Genomic DNA, 16662 nt, shown 5'->3' with positions numbered 1-16662 from the left:
CTTTCCTGCCGCCGCAAGCTCGTCGGAGAGGGCACGCATCTGCCCGAAGAAGGTGGAGGCCGACTGTGACCCCTTCTGGGCATTTGTGAGAGCCGATCTGATATTATTGACACGAGATAGAGAAACCTCAGAAAACATGTTTGCTAGCGCGGTCCAAATCGCATGTGATGATTCAAGCGAGGCTACTTGAACAAGCACTTCTTTGGATAGGTTGCGGAGAAGATATGCTACGATTTGCTGATCTTGAACAAGCCAAGGGTTGTGAGCAGGGTTGGAAACTACCTGATCTTTGCCATCTTTATCTTTGCTGATGATTGTTTTTGGAGGCTCCTCGATAGTCCGATCTATGTAGCCAAACAAGCCGGCGCCCAGTATCTGGGATCGTGCTTGGGCTCGCCAGAGGACATAATTCGTCCGGCTGAGGGGTTCTGAGGTGTTGTAGTTGAGGCCAGAGGAGGGAACAGCGGAGGAGGTTGACATGGGTGCGGCGTGGTGGTTCTGGGGAAGAAACAGATGGAAGGGGATGAGCTAGATGTCGTGGAAGAGGCCTGCTCTGTATACCATGTGGAAGATTATGGAAGCGTCTCAATCTCCATACACGGAGACCCGCAGGGTATATATTGATCGAGGGAGTTCGGTACAGGAGGAGGCAGCGTCGAGGCTAACCTCAGAGATATTACAGGAGGGTTTTAGGAGATAAGAGATGGAGATAAGCATGACAACTTAAACCTCCTAACTAACTATGCCGTGAACCACAAGGTCGCACCATTTAACCTGTACAGAATATGTTTAACAATGCCCTCTTTCGAGTGGTGTGTGTGGGTCTCTTGTGTGTGCCGCTCAGCGGCTGTGATGGTTTTCGCCTTGTTGTTCATAATCAACTGAGCAATCTGTTTTTCTCTCGGTTTTCCCTAATTAACTGAGCAAACATTTTCTTCTTAATGAATGCAAAAACTCAGCCATTTCAAAAATAAAGATTAGTGATGTACTCAAATGATTAAAAAAATTCCTCAACCTTTAAAGCATGAATGACATACACGTAGGTTGTTGAAACATGAGTGTACGATATTAAAATTGACTTCTAAGTATGGCACCACACACATTAGATATTCAAACAAGTTTTATGGACGAAAATACCCAAACAAGTATTTGAAATGATGGGTGTATGAACATGAGGCAGAAATTGTTAAAGTGAGGATTTTTTTAACTAAGTTTGTTAGTTTGGTGTTGCATCTAGTCCCGAAGTCTCGGTTAAGTAAGCAAAGTACACATGGCAAGATAAGTTATATGCACCTGTAGATCTTTAATAACTTTTTGAGTACTAGCAGCTTATATGATGCTTAGAGTATCATGGTTTATATTTATATTTGATTTTTTTTAAATACCATCCTCTTGGAGTTTGTAGTGCTTTTTTGTGTATATTATTCTTGAATTCCTTATACATGACATTGGTATCTTTATGTTTTGTATTTGAACTCTTTTCCATAGTGGTTAACAATATGTACTTATATCCATTAGGTATCTCATTGTTATTGATGATATATGGTCCATATCTACATGGGATGCTATTAAGCATGCTTTCCCAGAGAATGATTTTTGTAGTAGAATTATTGCTACTAGATGCAATGTTGATGTGGCAAGATCATGTTGTCAAGGTGGTAATGGCCGCATGTATGAAATGGAAGCCCTAAGTGATCTCCACTCCAAAAGACTAATTTTCAAAAGAATATTTGATTCCGAGGACTATTGCCCTCATGTGCTAAAAGGAATTGCAAATAAAATACTCAAGAAATGTGGTGGCCTCCCATTTGCAATTATCAGCATATCAAGTTTATTGGCAAACATACTGATGGTCAAAGATGAGTGGGAGAGAGTGAAGGCCTCCCGCCCTGGACAGTCTGCCCAACGACATGACTCGACGAGCTGCAGCAGCTGCGTGCCGCCGAGGCCGAACCGCTCCAGGTGCGGTGCCACCGCCGGCCCCAGCTTCAGGTACGTGTCCACCAGGCACAGCAAAATAGCCTGCAATATATGCAGCACATGTTTATTCAAGATTGATATGATTCAGCAAGAACCTGCTGCAGGATTTTTTTTTATGGTCGACTTTCAGTGCTCTTGTTTTTGGTTTTCTGACTAATAAGAAGACGGGCATCTGTTTGACAATCTATGTGCTGAGAAGACGGGCATGGAAGATGCATAGTCGTGCAGTACAGTCTGCACAGACAAGTGTTGCTAAACTTTCCATGAACAAATTCGGAGTTTCGGACAAGTTTAAATTCTTGCAGACCAGCACAATGTATACACGTTGTGATTCTTGCAAGCAATGCGTGGACGGTTGCAAGATTACATGGGTTATCGTGTTAAGTTTTCATCTTCGGATGGTTCCATGAAATTTTGCTTTCATGGGCTTTGTCCATTGTTGAGCTTTCAATGAACCAAATTCTGAGCTTGAGACAGGTTTAAATTCTAGAAAAAATGTTTAGATGTGGTTCATGCGTGCGAGGACCGGACGGTTGCAAGACAACCGAGGACCTCGCTTATCATGTGAAGCTTTAATCTTCTACAATTATTTGGTTCCCTGAACCCTTGCTTTCAGGATTCAGACCTCCGGGAAGATGAAAGAAAAGGGAACGGTGTTGACAGAGAAATTGAAGATGATTTAAAACACAACCTACTTATAAAAGTAAGTGGGAATGAATGAACCTTGCGAACATATGGACTCTGGGTAGGAACACATTGACAGATGAGTCATGAGGTCGTCACGTGACAGCTGCATCACAAGCTGCGAAAAGCAGAGCAAGGAAGAAGTATGCAGTAAGAAAAATGGAAGTTTAACTGCATGACTCACTTAACTAATAGAGGGTTATTTACCCAAAACCACCACATTTGTAGCTAGGGTAACAACTTAGTACCACTTTTTGGACAGGGCACAAAAAACCACCGATTTTGTGCCTAATGACTAACGGGGAGCACTGATTGTCTGATAAGCACGCGAAAACAATGGAACTGACAAGTTGGGCCCACCTGTCAGGCTGACGTGGCATGCTTGTGTGGACAATTTGCTGAGTTGGACAAGGGTCCTACCTGTAAGGGCCTCATATGTTTGTCTCTTTTCCGTTTCTTTCTTTTTCTCATGGGCATTTCGACAAACAGGTAAAGGGCGCTTATCAACGCAGCCCGCCGCCGGCGCGGCTCGCTGCCCTTGCTGGTCGACGGTCATCCGAGACCTGCCGCCGTTGTCAAGCCGCTGGAGCTCCCCTCGCCGCCCCTTTCATTTTCTTCTCCTCCTTCCTCCCTGATTTCCCTCTCTCTCTCTCTCTCAAACAGGAGCCAACTGCCATGTCCGCCGCCATGGATGAACTCGAGCTTGCCGCACTGCCCCGACATCGCCGAGCTGCCCCAGCCCTCTGCTGCGCCTGGATCCGATTAGTTTCGGTCGGGAACCCGTGCTCGCGGTGAGGCCCTGGTCGTGAACATACAGAGGGAGGGGCGTGGTGGAGTGTCGTGGTCGCACCCGTGTGCACGGCGCCCGCCGGGAGGTCCTGGCTGCGCGCGTCGCCGTAGAGTGCTCTGGCCACACCCGTGCTCGCGGCTCACGCGGGGAGGCCTTGGCCGCGCGCCCGTCGTGGAGCGCCGTGGCCATGCCCCGTGCTCGCCGCGCCCAAGGAGCCCCATGGCCGCGCCCTCCGCGCCCGATGGGAGGCCCTGGTCGCACCCGTCGTGGAGCCCCATGGCCGTGCCCTCCAAGCCCGATGGGAGGCCCTGGCCACACCCGTCGTGGAGCCCCAGGGCCTGTGGCTTGTGGCAGCGGGTGGTAGATGGTTGGGACGGCGGGGAGACTTGCCGGGGTGGGGTGGCTCGCCGGAATAAGGCTCTGGCGGCGGCGCTGGATATGGCCGGCTGTGTCGGGGTGGGTGGGGAAGAAAGTGGCTTGGGGAGAGAGAGGGGGTGAATAAGAGAGGCTGACAGGTGGGGTCTTTGGCCACCTCAGCAAATTTCCATGTAGGCATGCCACATCGGTCGGACAGGTGGGCCCAACCGGTCAGATTCGCTATCTTCGCTAAAGTCGAGCGTCAGTGCTCCGCGTTACAGATTAGGCGCAATTTTGGTGGTTTTTTGTGCCCTGTCCAAAAAGTGGTATCAAGTTGTTACCCTAGCCTCAAATGTGGTGGTTTTGGGTAAATAACTCACTAATAGAGATATCAAAAACAAAAGTAGCGAGTAAAAAAAAAGTGTTGCTAGTGAAATTGGCTAGATTAAGCACGAGCTTATCCACAACATAACGAGTAACTAAATTGATGCTGATGCTTTTTTATGCTAACACTTGGTTGTGTGCATCCTAATATTCAGACTTTCAGAGTTACAACTTTTACAACTATACCAACTAAGTCTAGCATTGGATACTCCCTTGCTCAATGATCGTTCAGATCTTGGCCTCCAGTGGTAAATCACTGGCAGTAGGACAGCACGCTCATTTACTACACTGCGTTTCTCTGCTTTCTCATAAAGTTGTGATATGACAAGAGGTGAGATAATGTGTGTGAGAAGCATACTTATCTTTGAGATGTACCCTCATTTTCTTCAAGCGTCACTTGCATATGGGCCATTGTGCTTAATTGTGTGCACCCATCTGCTGCCATAGGTTAAACTGCAGTAGGAGACTGCCAGTCAATGCGGGCTCCGCATGCTGCACTGTACGCCATGTTCGTCCGACAAGGCTTACAGAGCCGTGAAGCAGACATGAGTGACGCTGCGCACTGTCCATAGCTACAGCCGTGGGCAAATTTGACAAATTTGACTTATAGGGGAAATCAAATCATAGAATGAACTATCTGTGAAACTATTTCACGTGGCTGACCTTTTTGTGTGACGCCCGACACGACGGCGCCACACTACAGTGTGCAACGCCTTGGAGATAGGCGCTACACGGCCAGCATCGCACCCGTGTGTTCAGAAAATTACTAAGTCAGTGTGCAGCGCCTGAGAGCTAGGCGCCACACTATACAGTGTAGCGCCTAGCTCCTGGGCGTTGCACTAGTGCAGCGCCTAGCTCCCGGGCGTTGCACTAGTGCAGCGCCTGAGAGCTAGGCGTCACGGGTTAGCCGCGTGAAATAGTTTCACGGACAGTTCATTCTGTGATTTGATTTCGTCTATAGGTCAAATCTGTTAAATTTGCCATAGCCATGGTTAGGCCGATCTAAATCAAATCTCAAGGAATCTTGCAGCTAGTACGAACCCCATTATTGAGTCCTCTTTCTGCACTTCTCTCCACTAGGTCTGAGCACACCAAGCACAAACCGAGAGATGGGTTCGAGGGAGGAATAGAGAGATCCCTTCAAAATAAAACAAAGAGATCAATGGAGGTGGTGGGTGCTTCACATGGCGTGTTGGCTCCCCTGCTGGGGAAGCTCACCAATTTGCTTGCTGGCGAGTGTGCCCGATTGAAAGGCGTCCGCCGCGAGATTCGCTCGCTCAAATCCGAGCTGACCGGCATGCATGGCGCGGTCCAAAAGTACATGATGCTGCAAGATCCTGACGTCCAGGTGAAGGCATGGATATCGCTGCTGAGGGAGCTGTCCTATGACATCGAGGATGTCATCGACAAGTTCGTCCACCAGCTCGGTAATGGCGGCCAACACCAGGGTGGCTTCAAGGAGTTCTTTCGCAAGATTGCTCGCCGTCTCAAGACTCTGGGCTCTCGCCGTGGAATTGCCAAGCAAATCGACGATCTGAAGATTCGTCTTAAGGAGGTAAAAGAGTTCAGGAATAATTACAAGCTGGATGATATTGCCTCTAGTGCCTTTGAACATTTAGCCGTGGATCCCCGCTTGTGCACCTTTGAACATTCAGTTGTGGATCCCCGCTTATCTGCTCTTTTTGTTGAGGAAGCACACCTTGTGGGCATTGATAGTCCAAGAGATGATCTTGTCAATTGGATGTTGGAAGATGGAAATAGCTCGACCAAGCATCGCAAGGTGCTGTCCATTGTTGGCTTTGGTGGCTTGGGGAAAACGACACTAGCGAGGGAGGTTTACCGCAAGATCCAGGGGCATTTTCATTGTCAAGCTTTTGTCTCGGTCTCTCAAAAGCCTAATGTAAAGAAAATTATGAAGGATTTGATCTCCCAGATGCCTTGCGAGAAAGAATTTATAGAAGGTATCGACACTTGGGATGAAAAGAAATGTATTGAGAAACTGAAGGAATTCTTACAAGATAAGAGGTAATTTCACCCCCCCCCCTCCGAACCTTTTAAAGCAAATATATTAAGAATAATGTCTTTATACTGCCTTGTCTATATTCTGCAGTGACAAAGAATGTCTACTGCTTAAATCAAATTGTAAAAATAATATGTATATGGGTTAAATAGTACTCCCTCCGTCCCGTAATATAAGACGTTTTTTTACACTAGTGTAGTGTCGAAAAACGTCTTACATTATGGGACGGAGGGAGTATTAGTGATGCACTCAAATGATTCAAAATGTTTCTCGTGAACCTTTAAAGCATGAATGACATAGTGATACATTCTAAGGGCCCGTTTGGTCCCAAGAACCTTCTTGGAGACCGACGGAGTTGAGGAATAAGGCAAGGGCACGGAGCTCACGTTCCACCCGATCAGACATGATATGTCGAGTATGAATTATCAATTTCCCTCCCTTTCTGCAGTCAGCCACAGAAATGTTAAGCCTGAGTGTATGAGAGTTCGATGGCAGGGAATTGGATATAAAAAGGGCCGTCAGTAGTTCATTTATCCTTCCAGAAGTCATCTCCCCATCTCCAATTTGTACACAGGTCACCTCTTTGTAGCCTTTCAAGAGGGTATTAACTTGAGACCAAGCTCTAGTCCAGAGTGTAAAGCGCTCACCAACATCCCCTTTTTTATGAAACAAGGCAAAAGACTTGCCATTTTCATTGATTAAGCACAAAGAAAATTGCCCGGTTAATTGACGGAAAACCGGGCTAAAACCTACACAATCCAGCCCACAAAATGGGCACCACCAGCCAACCTGGCCACCGTCATGGAACACAGAGCTGCAGAACAGCCGCACAAGCCACAATGGCACTTGCCAAACAGATGGCCACACGCACAAACACCTGACAGCTCTGACTTTGACGACGAGCATCGCGAGGGAAATATGCAGGACTTGCGCCAACCGTGCCCACCGCAAACGACCACCGAGTGCTTGTCATCGTCGCCACCTGGACTCGCTCCACCGCAGCTCCGACTTCAAAACAACCAGGCAACCAACAGCAGAGCACCTCGGACACGCCGGGAAGATCCGACTACCAAAGCCCAAGCCGCGACCCAAGCTCCTCTCGACGCCATCATCGTTGCCAAATAGAAATCAGCGCCCCTGAAACAGCCTCCTCAGCAAACCACGCGGCGAAGATGCCGCCAACCACCGCGGCAAAGATGCCGTCAACCACTGGTCTCCAGCTGTAGCCGGCTCCGAGACGATGCCCCCAAGGAGGAAGAAGACGTGAAGGCGCCTTCATCGCGTGATCCTGCGGATCTGAGATTTTCCTCCGGAGCCAAGGCTGCGGGGAGAGGGGAGAGGCAGCACACTGCCGCGACATGTCCAAGAAAGATTGCGGCGCCCGCGGGCGTCGCCGCCGTCGCATCCGGCAAAGGCCGGAGATAGGATTTCTCCTGGTGAAGCTCAACCACCAACTTCCCGAATCGGCCGGCCACAAACCGCCGCCCACCAATCCTTGTAGAGCACCGAGGCCCGCCGTCTTACTCCAACTGGTCGCGGGATCCCTCGATCCGCCGCGTCCAGACACGCACCGCCCCCTGGTCGAAGCCGCCACCACCAAATCCGAGGCTGCCGCCCCGGCAACCGCAAACCACCACCGCGCGGCCGCCGCACGCAGCACGGCCAAAAAGGATCCCCGAGCAAGAAGGGGGGGCGCCACCCCACCCCAACTTGTCGGATGAGCTGCCAGATCAGCCCGCCAGCCGAAGCACCAGCCGGCACCACCATGGAGCCAAGCCGGAGGAACGCAGCAAACGGGCGCCCCCGGGACGCGCAGTAGGGGGCCGAGCCTCCCTCCACCCCAGGACCACCATGCGTGCCGGCCGCAGCTCGCAAGGGATGCCTCCAGGACGCGCAGCAGGGACCAGATCTGGCCCGCACAGGCGCCCACGACCGCGACCACTCGCCCACAACAACACGCCGAGCGTCGCGACCAGCCAACGCGCCGCGCGTCAGAGGCCACCTCCGCCACGAGTGAGGACACCGGCCCGGAGCCGAGCACCGGCCAGCCGCCATCCGCACACCATGTCCCCAAATCATGTGCGAAGAGCAGCCGAAGAGCGCCCCACCGCCGCCGGCTCCGCACAGGCTTTGCTTGCCGGAGGCCACCGGTGACGGCGAGGAGGAGAAGGAGGCGGGAAGGGGGAGGCTGCAGGGGGCTGGGAGCGGCCGCCCGTGTCGCCCCGGGGAGGGAGCGACGCGGGGCCTGGGAGGATCCACCAACATCCTTGTTGTAGAAGTGAGGAGGCCGCGTGCAAACTTCATCAGCAGACAATCATTTAGCATATTTACATTTTGTACTCCTACCCACCCTCCCTTCTTCGATGGATGGACATACATGGTCCTAAGAGACCAAGCAATCTCCTCCATTAGCTTTATCTTTCCTTTCCGAAGAAACGATATCCTGAGTCCGTCGGTCTCATCAACTACCTTTTTTTCGCGAATACGCAAAGGTTGTGTATCTTTTCATTGATAGAAGAAGAGTGACAGCATGTGCTATGGTAATTTAATGCAAGACATAAGATAAGCAGGGATAGTCACCTTGCTCTTGGTGACTACCCTTCGTTGGGAAACTCAAAGGAAACCCGATAAAACATTTAGCATCAGAAGAGATTACTGGCAGAAAAGCCTCTCTTGGCAACTTTAGTGTCAGACAAAGGCAGCCCCAGGTAGTTTCGAGGAAAAGATTCGATTAGGCAGCCCAACACTCTAGAAATATCCGCAGTTTCCGCATCGTCAAGGTTGTTGGGGATCAAAGTGGATTTAGAGAAGTTGATCTTCACTCCAGTCGCATTGGCAAAGGGCCAAGGCATCAAGAATATCCTTAAGAAGTTTAGCATGCAAGTAATTTTAAAATGCTCCCTCTTACTCCCTCTTTTCACATGAGAGATAAGAAGGTAAGAGTTAATCAGATCACTAGTTGATCAAATCAATGGCTCAAATCTATTATGTACTCTTACCTCTCATGTGAAATGGGAGGTAAGAGAGAACATGCTAAAATTTTCCCCTGCGAGTAATGAACATCACCCTTACAAAACAATCAGACTGTCGTCTGCATATTGTAGCATTGGACAAGGCAATGTGCTAATAACTGGGTGTCGAAGAGCTCCATGGGATGCAAATTTTTTAATGACTTTTCTGTGACACATCAACCACAGTAATGATCAAAAAGGGTGAGAGAGGGTTCCCTTGACGTAGCCCACGCCTGATATTTATCCACTTGCCCAGGATTCCATTCAACGGAATAGCATTTTTAGCGGTTGTAAGAAGGGAGTCAATCCACATAATCCATTTACCATCGAAACCTCTAGCTTTCATAATAGCAAAGAGAGCATTCCAAGAAACTGTATCAAAGGCCTTGGGCCTTTCTTTTCCAGTTTTCCTTTTAAAGCCTGTCTGAACAAGATCCATTTTTGCATATAAGAAGTTATAAGCGATGCACCTGTTTTTATATTGATCATTATCAACTAGTATAGTAATAAGAGCGAAGCCGAGCCGCCAAAACTTTCAAGATCCATTTCATTGGGCAGTTAAGAAGCGAAATATGCCTGAAGTTACTGGGGAGCAGCTATTTTCTTTTTCAGAAGCATAATCATGTAGGATCGGTTGATTCTTTCTAACCATATTAGTTGGTTAGTTTTGAGTTCCAGCTATGGCTAAAGTCTCAATTGAGTAAGCAAACTGAAAATGGTAACACAAGGCATAAGCACACGGAAGACCCTAAATAACTTGTTGATTACTTGCAGATTGTATGATTCTTAGGCAATCATGGTTTATTTATTGTTTTCCATCTGAATATTTTTATTATCATCTTCTTGGAGATCGTAGTTTTTTTGCGGGGTATAAAGGTTGAAGTCCTTATAAATGACATTGGTATATTTATGTTCTGTACTTGAACTACTTTTCATAGTTGGTTAACAATATCTATATGCATCAGGTATCTCATTATTATTGATGACATATGGTCCACATCAGCATGGGACGCTGTTAAGTATGCTTTCCCGGAGAATGAATTTTCTAGCAGGATTATAGCTACCACACGAGTTGTTGATGTAGCAAGATCATGTTCTCATGGTGGTAATGGCCGCATGTATGAAATGGAAGTCCTAAATGATCTCCACTCCAAACGATTGTTCTTCAAAAGAATATTTGGTTCTGAGGACTGTTGCCCTGATATGCTAAAACAAGTTTCGAATAAAATATTAAAGAAATGTGGAGGCCTCCCATTGGCAATTATCAGTATAGCAAGTTCATTGGCAAACAGACCAGTGGTCAAAGATGAGTGGGAGAGGGTCCGAAGGTCTATTGGTTCTGCATTGGACAAAAACCGAAGCTTAGATGGAATGAATAACATATTATCCCTTAGTTACAATGATCTTTCACCCAATCTCAAGACCTGCTTGTTATATTTATGTATATATCCTGAGGATTATGTGATTGAGAGAGATATTTTAGTGAGGCGATGGATAGCAGAAGGCTTCATCTCTGAAGAGCGCGGACAAAGCAAGCAAGAGGTTGCCGAGAACCACTTCTATGAGCTAATAAACAAAAGTATGATCCAGCCGGTTGAAATTGGTTATGATGGAAAGGCTCGTGCTTGTCAAGTCCATGACATGATGCTCGAGCTCATTATTTCAAAATCGGTTGAAGATAATTTCATCTCTTTGGCAGGCCATGGTCAAACTGATTTGGCAAAGCATGATGGTCTTATTCGGCGACTCTCAGTCCAGCATATTGACCAAGAGCTTGCATCCATATTGGCAAATGAAGATCTAAGCCATTTAAGATCTCTGACAGTGATAGCATCAACTTGCATTAAACACTTGCCTAGGCTTGTTGTCTTTGAAGCTTTGCGTGTACTAGAATTTCAAGATTGTTGGAGTCTGTGCAAGTATGATGATATGGATGGTATAGATAAACTAGTTCAACTAAAGTACCTGAGCTTTAGGGGCACTTGGATGTCGAAGCTACCATCAGGGATTGTGAGGCTATATGGTCTAGAGACGCTAGATCTTAGAAATACAGATATAGAAGAATTGCCCACTGGGATTATTCAGCTTGTTAAGCTACAACATCTACTGATTGGAAGATATCTCGGTAAAAATCCTTATGGCAAAATGAAGATACCCAATGGTATTGACAATATGAGGAGTTTACAGGTGATCTTGGGCTTTAATATTATGAAGAGTGCATTATGTGCAGTCGAGGAACTGGGGAATCTGACCGGTTTGAAAGAACTCCATATACAGTTGGACGGTGGAGGATCTCAGGAATACAAGAGGCATGGAGACATGTTACTCTCCTCACTATGCAAGCTTGGCACTCGCAACCTTCAGTCTTTATGGATATTCTCTCCTGATTCAACACCGGTCCAGTTCTTAGATTCATTGTCCCCTCTGCCATATGACCTCCAAATGTTTCGGGTGACCAGTGGCTACTATTTGCCAAAGATGCCAAAGTGGATTGTACCAGCACTCACCAGTCTTGCATACCTAGACATTAATTTTATTGAAGCAACAAAGGAGGATTTGCGGTTACTTGGAGAGATGCCAGCTTTACTTCGCCTGAGTATAACATTCAAGACTGTCCAAAAAGAAAGGCTTACCGTACAAGGCGCTGCATTCCCGTGTTTGAAGGAATTCAACCTTATCCGTACCTTCCGTTGTCCAAGTGCAGTTTACTTGACATTTGAAGAAGGGGCGCTGCCAAAGATGGAGAAGCTTGAACTGCCATTCTTTGTTTCAGTGGCAGAAGCATATGGGTTCTACTTGGGTCTTGGCCACCTCCCATGTCTAAGAGATGCCAGAGTTACTCTTTGCAATGATGATGACACATTTCATGAAAGCAACTCTGCTGCAGCTGCCGCCATAAGGAATGAGGCAAACACTCATCCCAATCATCCCAGGCTATCTATCCGGGGTGAAATGGAAGAGAGCTCCACCGTCAACTAAGAGCGTTGTGTTATATCATGACACACAAGAGGTATTAATCATAATCATAATTTCGTACAACCCTTTCTGTATGCAACCTTTTGCACGCTTATATGTCTCATACTCTCCCTTCATCTATTCAGGGGATCTTCTGTTAAACGCAAGTGGCTTGATTGGAATCTCGTGGTGATGCCTGAACCCTGAAGGCGTCCCAGAAGAAGTGGTGTTAGTTGCTCTGCTACATGGTACTACATGGTTTTCACGGAATCTTGTATCAGAATTTGTTGCATTGATTTATTGTTAGGAATTATTAAGTTCACCTCCAGGTGAAGTTTCCCTATTGTTTGTGTACTTGTGTGTAACTTGGTTTAATGGACCATTCATTAATTTAAGATCAAACAGCTGGACACAAGTTTGATCTCAGGTTTCAGAGTTGAAACGTTATTTTGTCACTCCAATACTCTGAACTCTTCTACTGTAGCTTGAACTGCTGTCCTGTAAATTGCTTCATCTGGTTTCAATCTCAGAGATGTAAGCGGGGTGTGAGATTTGGGTAATGATTCAGCAGAAAGTATCCAGTACTGAACTTCTGGCCAGCTGCATCAACTCGGCACTTGGCAACAGCCAGTCATTCGCGTGCTCTACTGTTGCTGGTTGCTCTGTTTCCTTCCTCTGCTGCCTAGTGAAAACAATCGACGACCTCCATGGATATCATCACTCGAATAAGTACCTAGTTGGTGGGAGGGTTATGTTGAATAAGCATCATCGCAAGGCGTGACACAATCGACTACTCCCTCCGTTCCTAAATATAAGTCTTTTTTTTCGAAACGGATGAATATAAGTCTTTTTAGAGATTCCAATGCAAATTACACACAAAGCAAAATGAGTGAATGTACACTCTAAAATATGTCTATATACATCCATATGCAGTTCTTATTAAAATCTCTAAAAGGACTTACATTTAGGAACGGAGGGAGTAGAAAACTGAGAATTTATAACCAAGTTCGTTGCAGTTTGATTATAGCTAGTACAAAGTTGAGGGTGCACGGGTAGCACAAGAAGAAGATGCAGGAGGGTGTTGAGGGTGCTAGATGCCACTATTTGGTTTTCAGGGGATCTTGTATGATCAGAATTTGTTTCATCGATTGCTATTTTTAAGAACTACTGTATTATATGTTCACCTCTAGGTGCAGTTTAGCTGTGGTGTATGTACTCAAGTACTTGTGTGTGTAACTTAGTTCAATCATGCATTCAGTTAAGTTGAAACAACTGGGTTGAGAGTTATGCTGTCAGGTTTCAGAGTTGAACTCTTGACTGTTGCGTGAACAACTATACTCTGAACCAGGGGAAAAGGATCCGCGATGGGAAATTCTTCGTGACCCACGAAATTTCGGACATCACGGGAAATATTTCGTAATTTCACACCGGAACAGGTCCACAAATTCAAACGAAATATTACTGCAATTTCACCAAAATTTCGCTGGCAGCAAAGGATAGTGAACTCAAGTAATTTACTGAACATATCTCGTAATTCATTGCATAAATCAGAGGACAGTTGTTACCTGATGCTTCGGCTACTGCAGAGGTTCAGACTAGCAATGTCAATCGTCACCTCATGAACAACTTGCTCACCTTCTCCACAAGGAACAGCTGTAGCCGCTGTCGCTCCTTCTCCAGGCAAGCAGCGTCGCCGCCGGCACCAGCTGCCGCGCCGAGAGGTGAGTTTGTGCTCGTCACCGGATTCGAATGTTCGAGGCTGCCCCACCGCCGCCGCAGGATTTTCTTGCAACGGAGACTACTACAAGTTACTGGAATTGGGACCGACGACATCCGGCGCGGCTATGTATCGCTTTTGCGAGACCATTAGGCCAACCCAATTAGGTTCCTGCAGGTTTGTTCGATTTCCCTTGCCTTTTCATTCGTTTCTTTTGTTTTTATCATATTTTTGAAACATTTATATATACATATATCCCAAACATATATAAAATTAAAAATAAATAAAAACCGAAAAATTTAAAAATTTAACATGATGCAATTTTTTTGTTAGCATAATTTAAAATATTATTGACAGAGTTCGAAAAACTATTCATGAAATTTCAAAAATATTCAACGTTTCAAAAGATATATTTGAAAATTTCATAAAAACGTTGTACACTGTAACAAAATGTTCAAGTAATTTAAAAAATGCTTCAAACCATTAAAAATGTATATTACGTTTTTAAAATGCTTCAGTGTTTGGTTAGCGCCCCGGACTGCCTTGCCAATTGAGGGCGTGCCAATTTTTTGGCCAAGGATTATGCTGCCGCTGCCAAGCCAATGTATGGGCGCAAAACGTGAAAAGGATGTACTGGTGACCAAAAAATGGCGGGGTAAGCAAAAGCTGGCACCAATCCAAACGACCTCCCAGACTGGTTGTCAACGCCAAATTATTGGCATGGCAGCTCTCGGCTGCCATCCAAATAGCCTCAGGCTATGCCACTGCAGCCTCAGGATTTCCTTGCAAACGGAGACTACTAGAAGTTACCGGAACTGGGACCAACGGCGGAAAACCCTATACTGACGCTTATTGCGTCAAGTTGTCGTGCAAACGCACAGACCTGGCGACGGGAGCAACTAACTAAATGGGCCGGCCCGTTGCGCGCTGCACTGATCCCGGTTTAGGGAACCTTCTAGAACGTTCCAAACCGGTCCAGGTCTCTTTTTTTCCTGCTGTTTTTATTGTTTTCTTCGGTTTTCATAAGTTTTTTCTTATTTTCCGTTTTTCTTTTTTCTGGCTTTTGTTATCTGTTCCTTTTTTGGTTACCTTATCTTCTTTTTCCTTTTCCATTACTTTTTTAACTTTTAGAAATAAAATTTTCTAAAAACTGTTCAACTCTTAAAACATATTCATAATTTCAAATTATGTTCCCTTCTATTCGAAAAATGTTCAGGAATTTCAAATTTTGTTCATGTTTGAAAAAAATTCAGAATTTCAAATTTTGTTCTTTTCTGTTCAAAAAATGTTCAGCACTTTCAAATTTTGTTCACGTTTTTAAAACATTGCTCAGAATTTTCGAAAAAATAATTGACCAAAAATGTTCAGAAGTTTCAAATTTTCTTCGTGTTCTAAAAAATGTTCGGAATTATGAATATCATTCATTTTTCCAAAAGTGTTTCAGAATTTTCGACTTTTGTTCAGGTTTCAAAAAATTATCGCCATATTGAAAATTATTCACTTTTTCAAAAAAAAATCAGGATTTTCAAATTTTGTTTGTGTTTAGGAAAAGGTTTGGAATTTTGAAAATTGCCTGGTTTTACAAAATATGTGCAAGCATTCAAAAATTGTTTGAACATTTCAAAAATTGTTCGGTCCACATATTTGTTCACTCTTTCAACAACATTCTGTATTTCGAAATTTGTTCACTTTTTCAGAAAATTTTCGAAACATTTATAAAAATGTCCGTCATTCAAAAAATCATGTTTACAAATTTGTTATTGTTTCTGAAAAATGTTCTGAAATTTTCAAAAAATGCTTCTAATTCTAGTTCCTTTTGTATAATTCAAATACCATTTCGAAATGCTAAATTTTCCAAACAAAAAATAGTGTTTCCTAAAATGTGTGCAATAATTGAAAAATCTGTACACTACAGTAAATATAATGCTGCTGGTGACTTGTCAATGGCACAGAATTGGTGTGGTAGCTAGTATCGCGCGTAGAGAGCTGGATGGCGTGAGTTCGATCCCTATACACTTCTACCTCTTTTATAGATTTTTCTGCGCTATACATGGGCCGGCCCAGTCGGGGCACTCGTGTGCGGGCGGCCGACTGTTTGCCGTAACGAGCGGCGCATAGGAACTCCCATACCCACCAAGCCACGGGGGACGCCCCAATGTCTCGCTTACAGTGAGACAGAGGGAACCCTCGTGTCAGGGCAGCTCCAGATGGGCCAACCCAGGTACGCTTGATGGCACATCCTCATTTTTTCTTCTTTTCTTTACTTTTATGTTTTTGTTTTGTGTGTTTTTTTACTCTCTTTTACACTTCTGAAAATTATAAACCCATACTCCCTCGGTTCCTAAATATAAGTCTTTGTAGAGATTTCACTATAAACCGCATACGGATGTATATAGATACATTTTAAGTTTAGATTCATTCATTTTGCTCCGTATGTAGTCCATCTAGTGGAATCTCTACAAAGACTTATATTTAGGAACAGAGGGAGTATATTACAAAAATATAATTTACATAATATTTTTAAAATATTAATCATGCATTCAGAAAAATGCTGATGATGTATAGGAAAAATATATAAAATGTGTGAAAAAGTTGACCAGGTAACTAAAAAATGTGAATCAAGCTTTTGAAAAAAAGTTAAACAACTACTCCCTCCGTCCGAAAATACTTGTCAACAAAATGGACAAAAAGGGATGTATCTAGAACTAAAATATATCTAGATACATCCCCTTTTATTCATTTTGATGACAAGTTTACCGGACAG

General features: G+C 45.1%; 1 protein-coding gene across 1 annotated transcript; it reads left to right on the top strand.

Annotated features, from left to right (window-relative positions):
- Positions 1-5254: 5254 nt before the first annotated feature.
- On the top strand, positions 5255-12686 carry LOC119324462 (disease resistance protein RGA5-like). Its single transcript, XM_037598255.1, has 3 exons — positions 5255-6220; positions 10192-12236; positions 12328-12686. The coding sequence occupies exons 1-2, from the start codon at positions 5358-5360 to the stop codon at positions 12203-12205; spliced, it is 2877 nt and encodes a 958-aa protein (XP_037454152.1). The 5' UTR covers positions 5255-5357; the 3' UTR covers positions 12206-12236; positions 12328-12686.
- The last annotated feature ends 3976 nt before the right edge of the window (positions 12687-16662 follow it).

This window comes from Triticum dicoccoides, chromosome 6B (assembly GCF_002162155.2).
Source record: "Triticum dicoccoides isolate Atlit2015 ecotype Zavitan chromosome 6B, WEW_v2.0, whole genome shotgun sequence".
NCBI classification, from domain to species: Eukaryota; Viridiplantae; Streptophyta; class Magnoliopsida; order Poales; family Poaceae; genus Triticum; species Triticum dicoccoides.
The sequence above is the reverse complement of the archived record's forward strand: the minus strand, read 5'-3'. Positions and strand labels throughout refer to the sequence as shown.

Bases quoted from the DNA above. Each gene is read 5' to 3' on its own strand.
- LOC119324462 (XM_037598255.1), top strand. From the start codon at position 5,358: ATGGAGGTGGTGGGTGCTTCACATGGCGTGTTGGCTCCCCTGCTGGGG. The intron at 6,221-10,191 runs GTAATTTCACCC...TATATGCATCAG, and splicing joins GAATTCTTACAAGATAAGAG to GTATCTCATTATTATTGATG.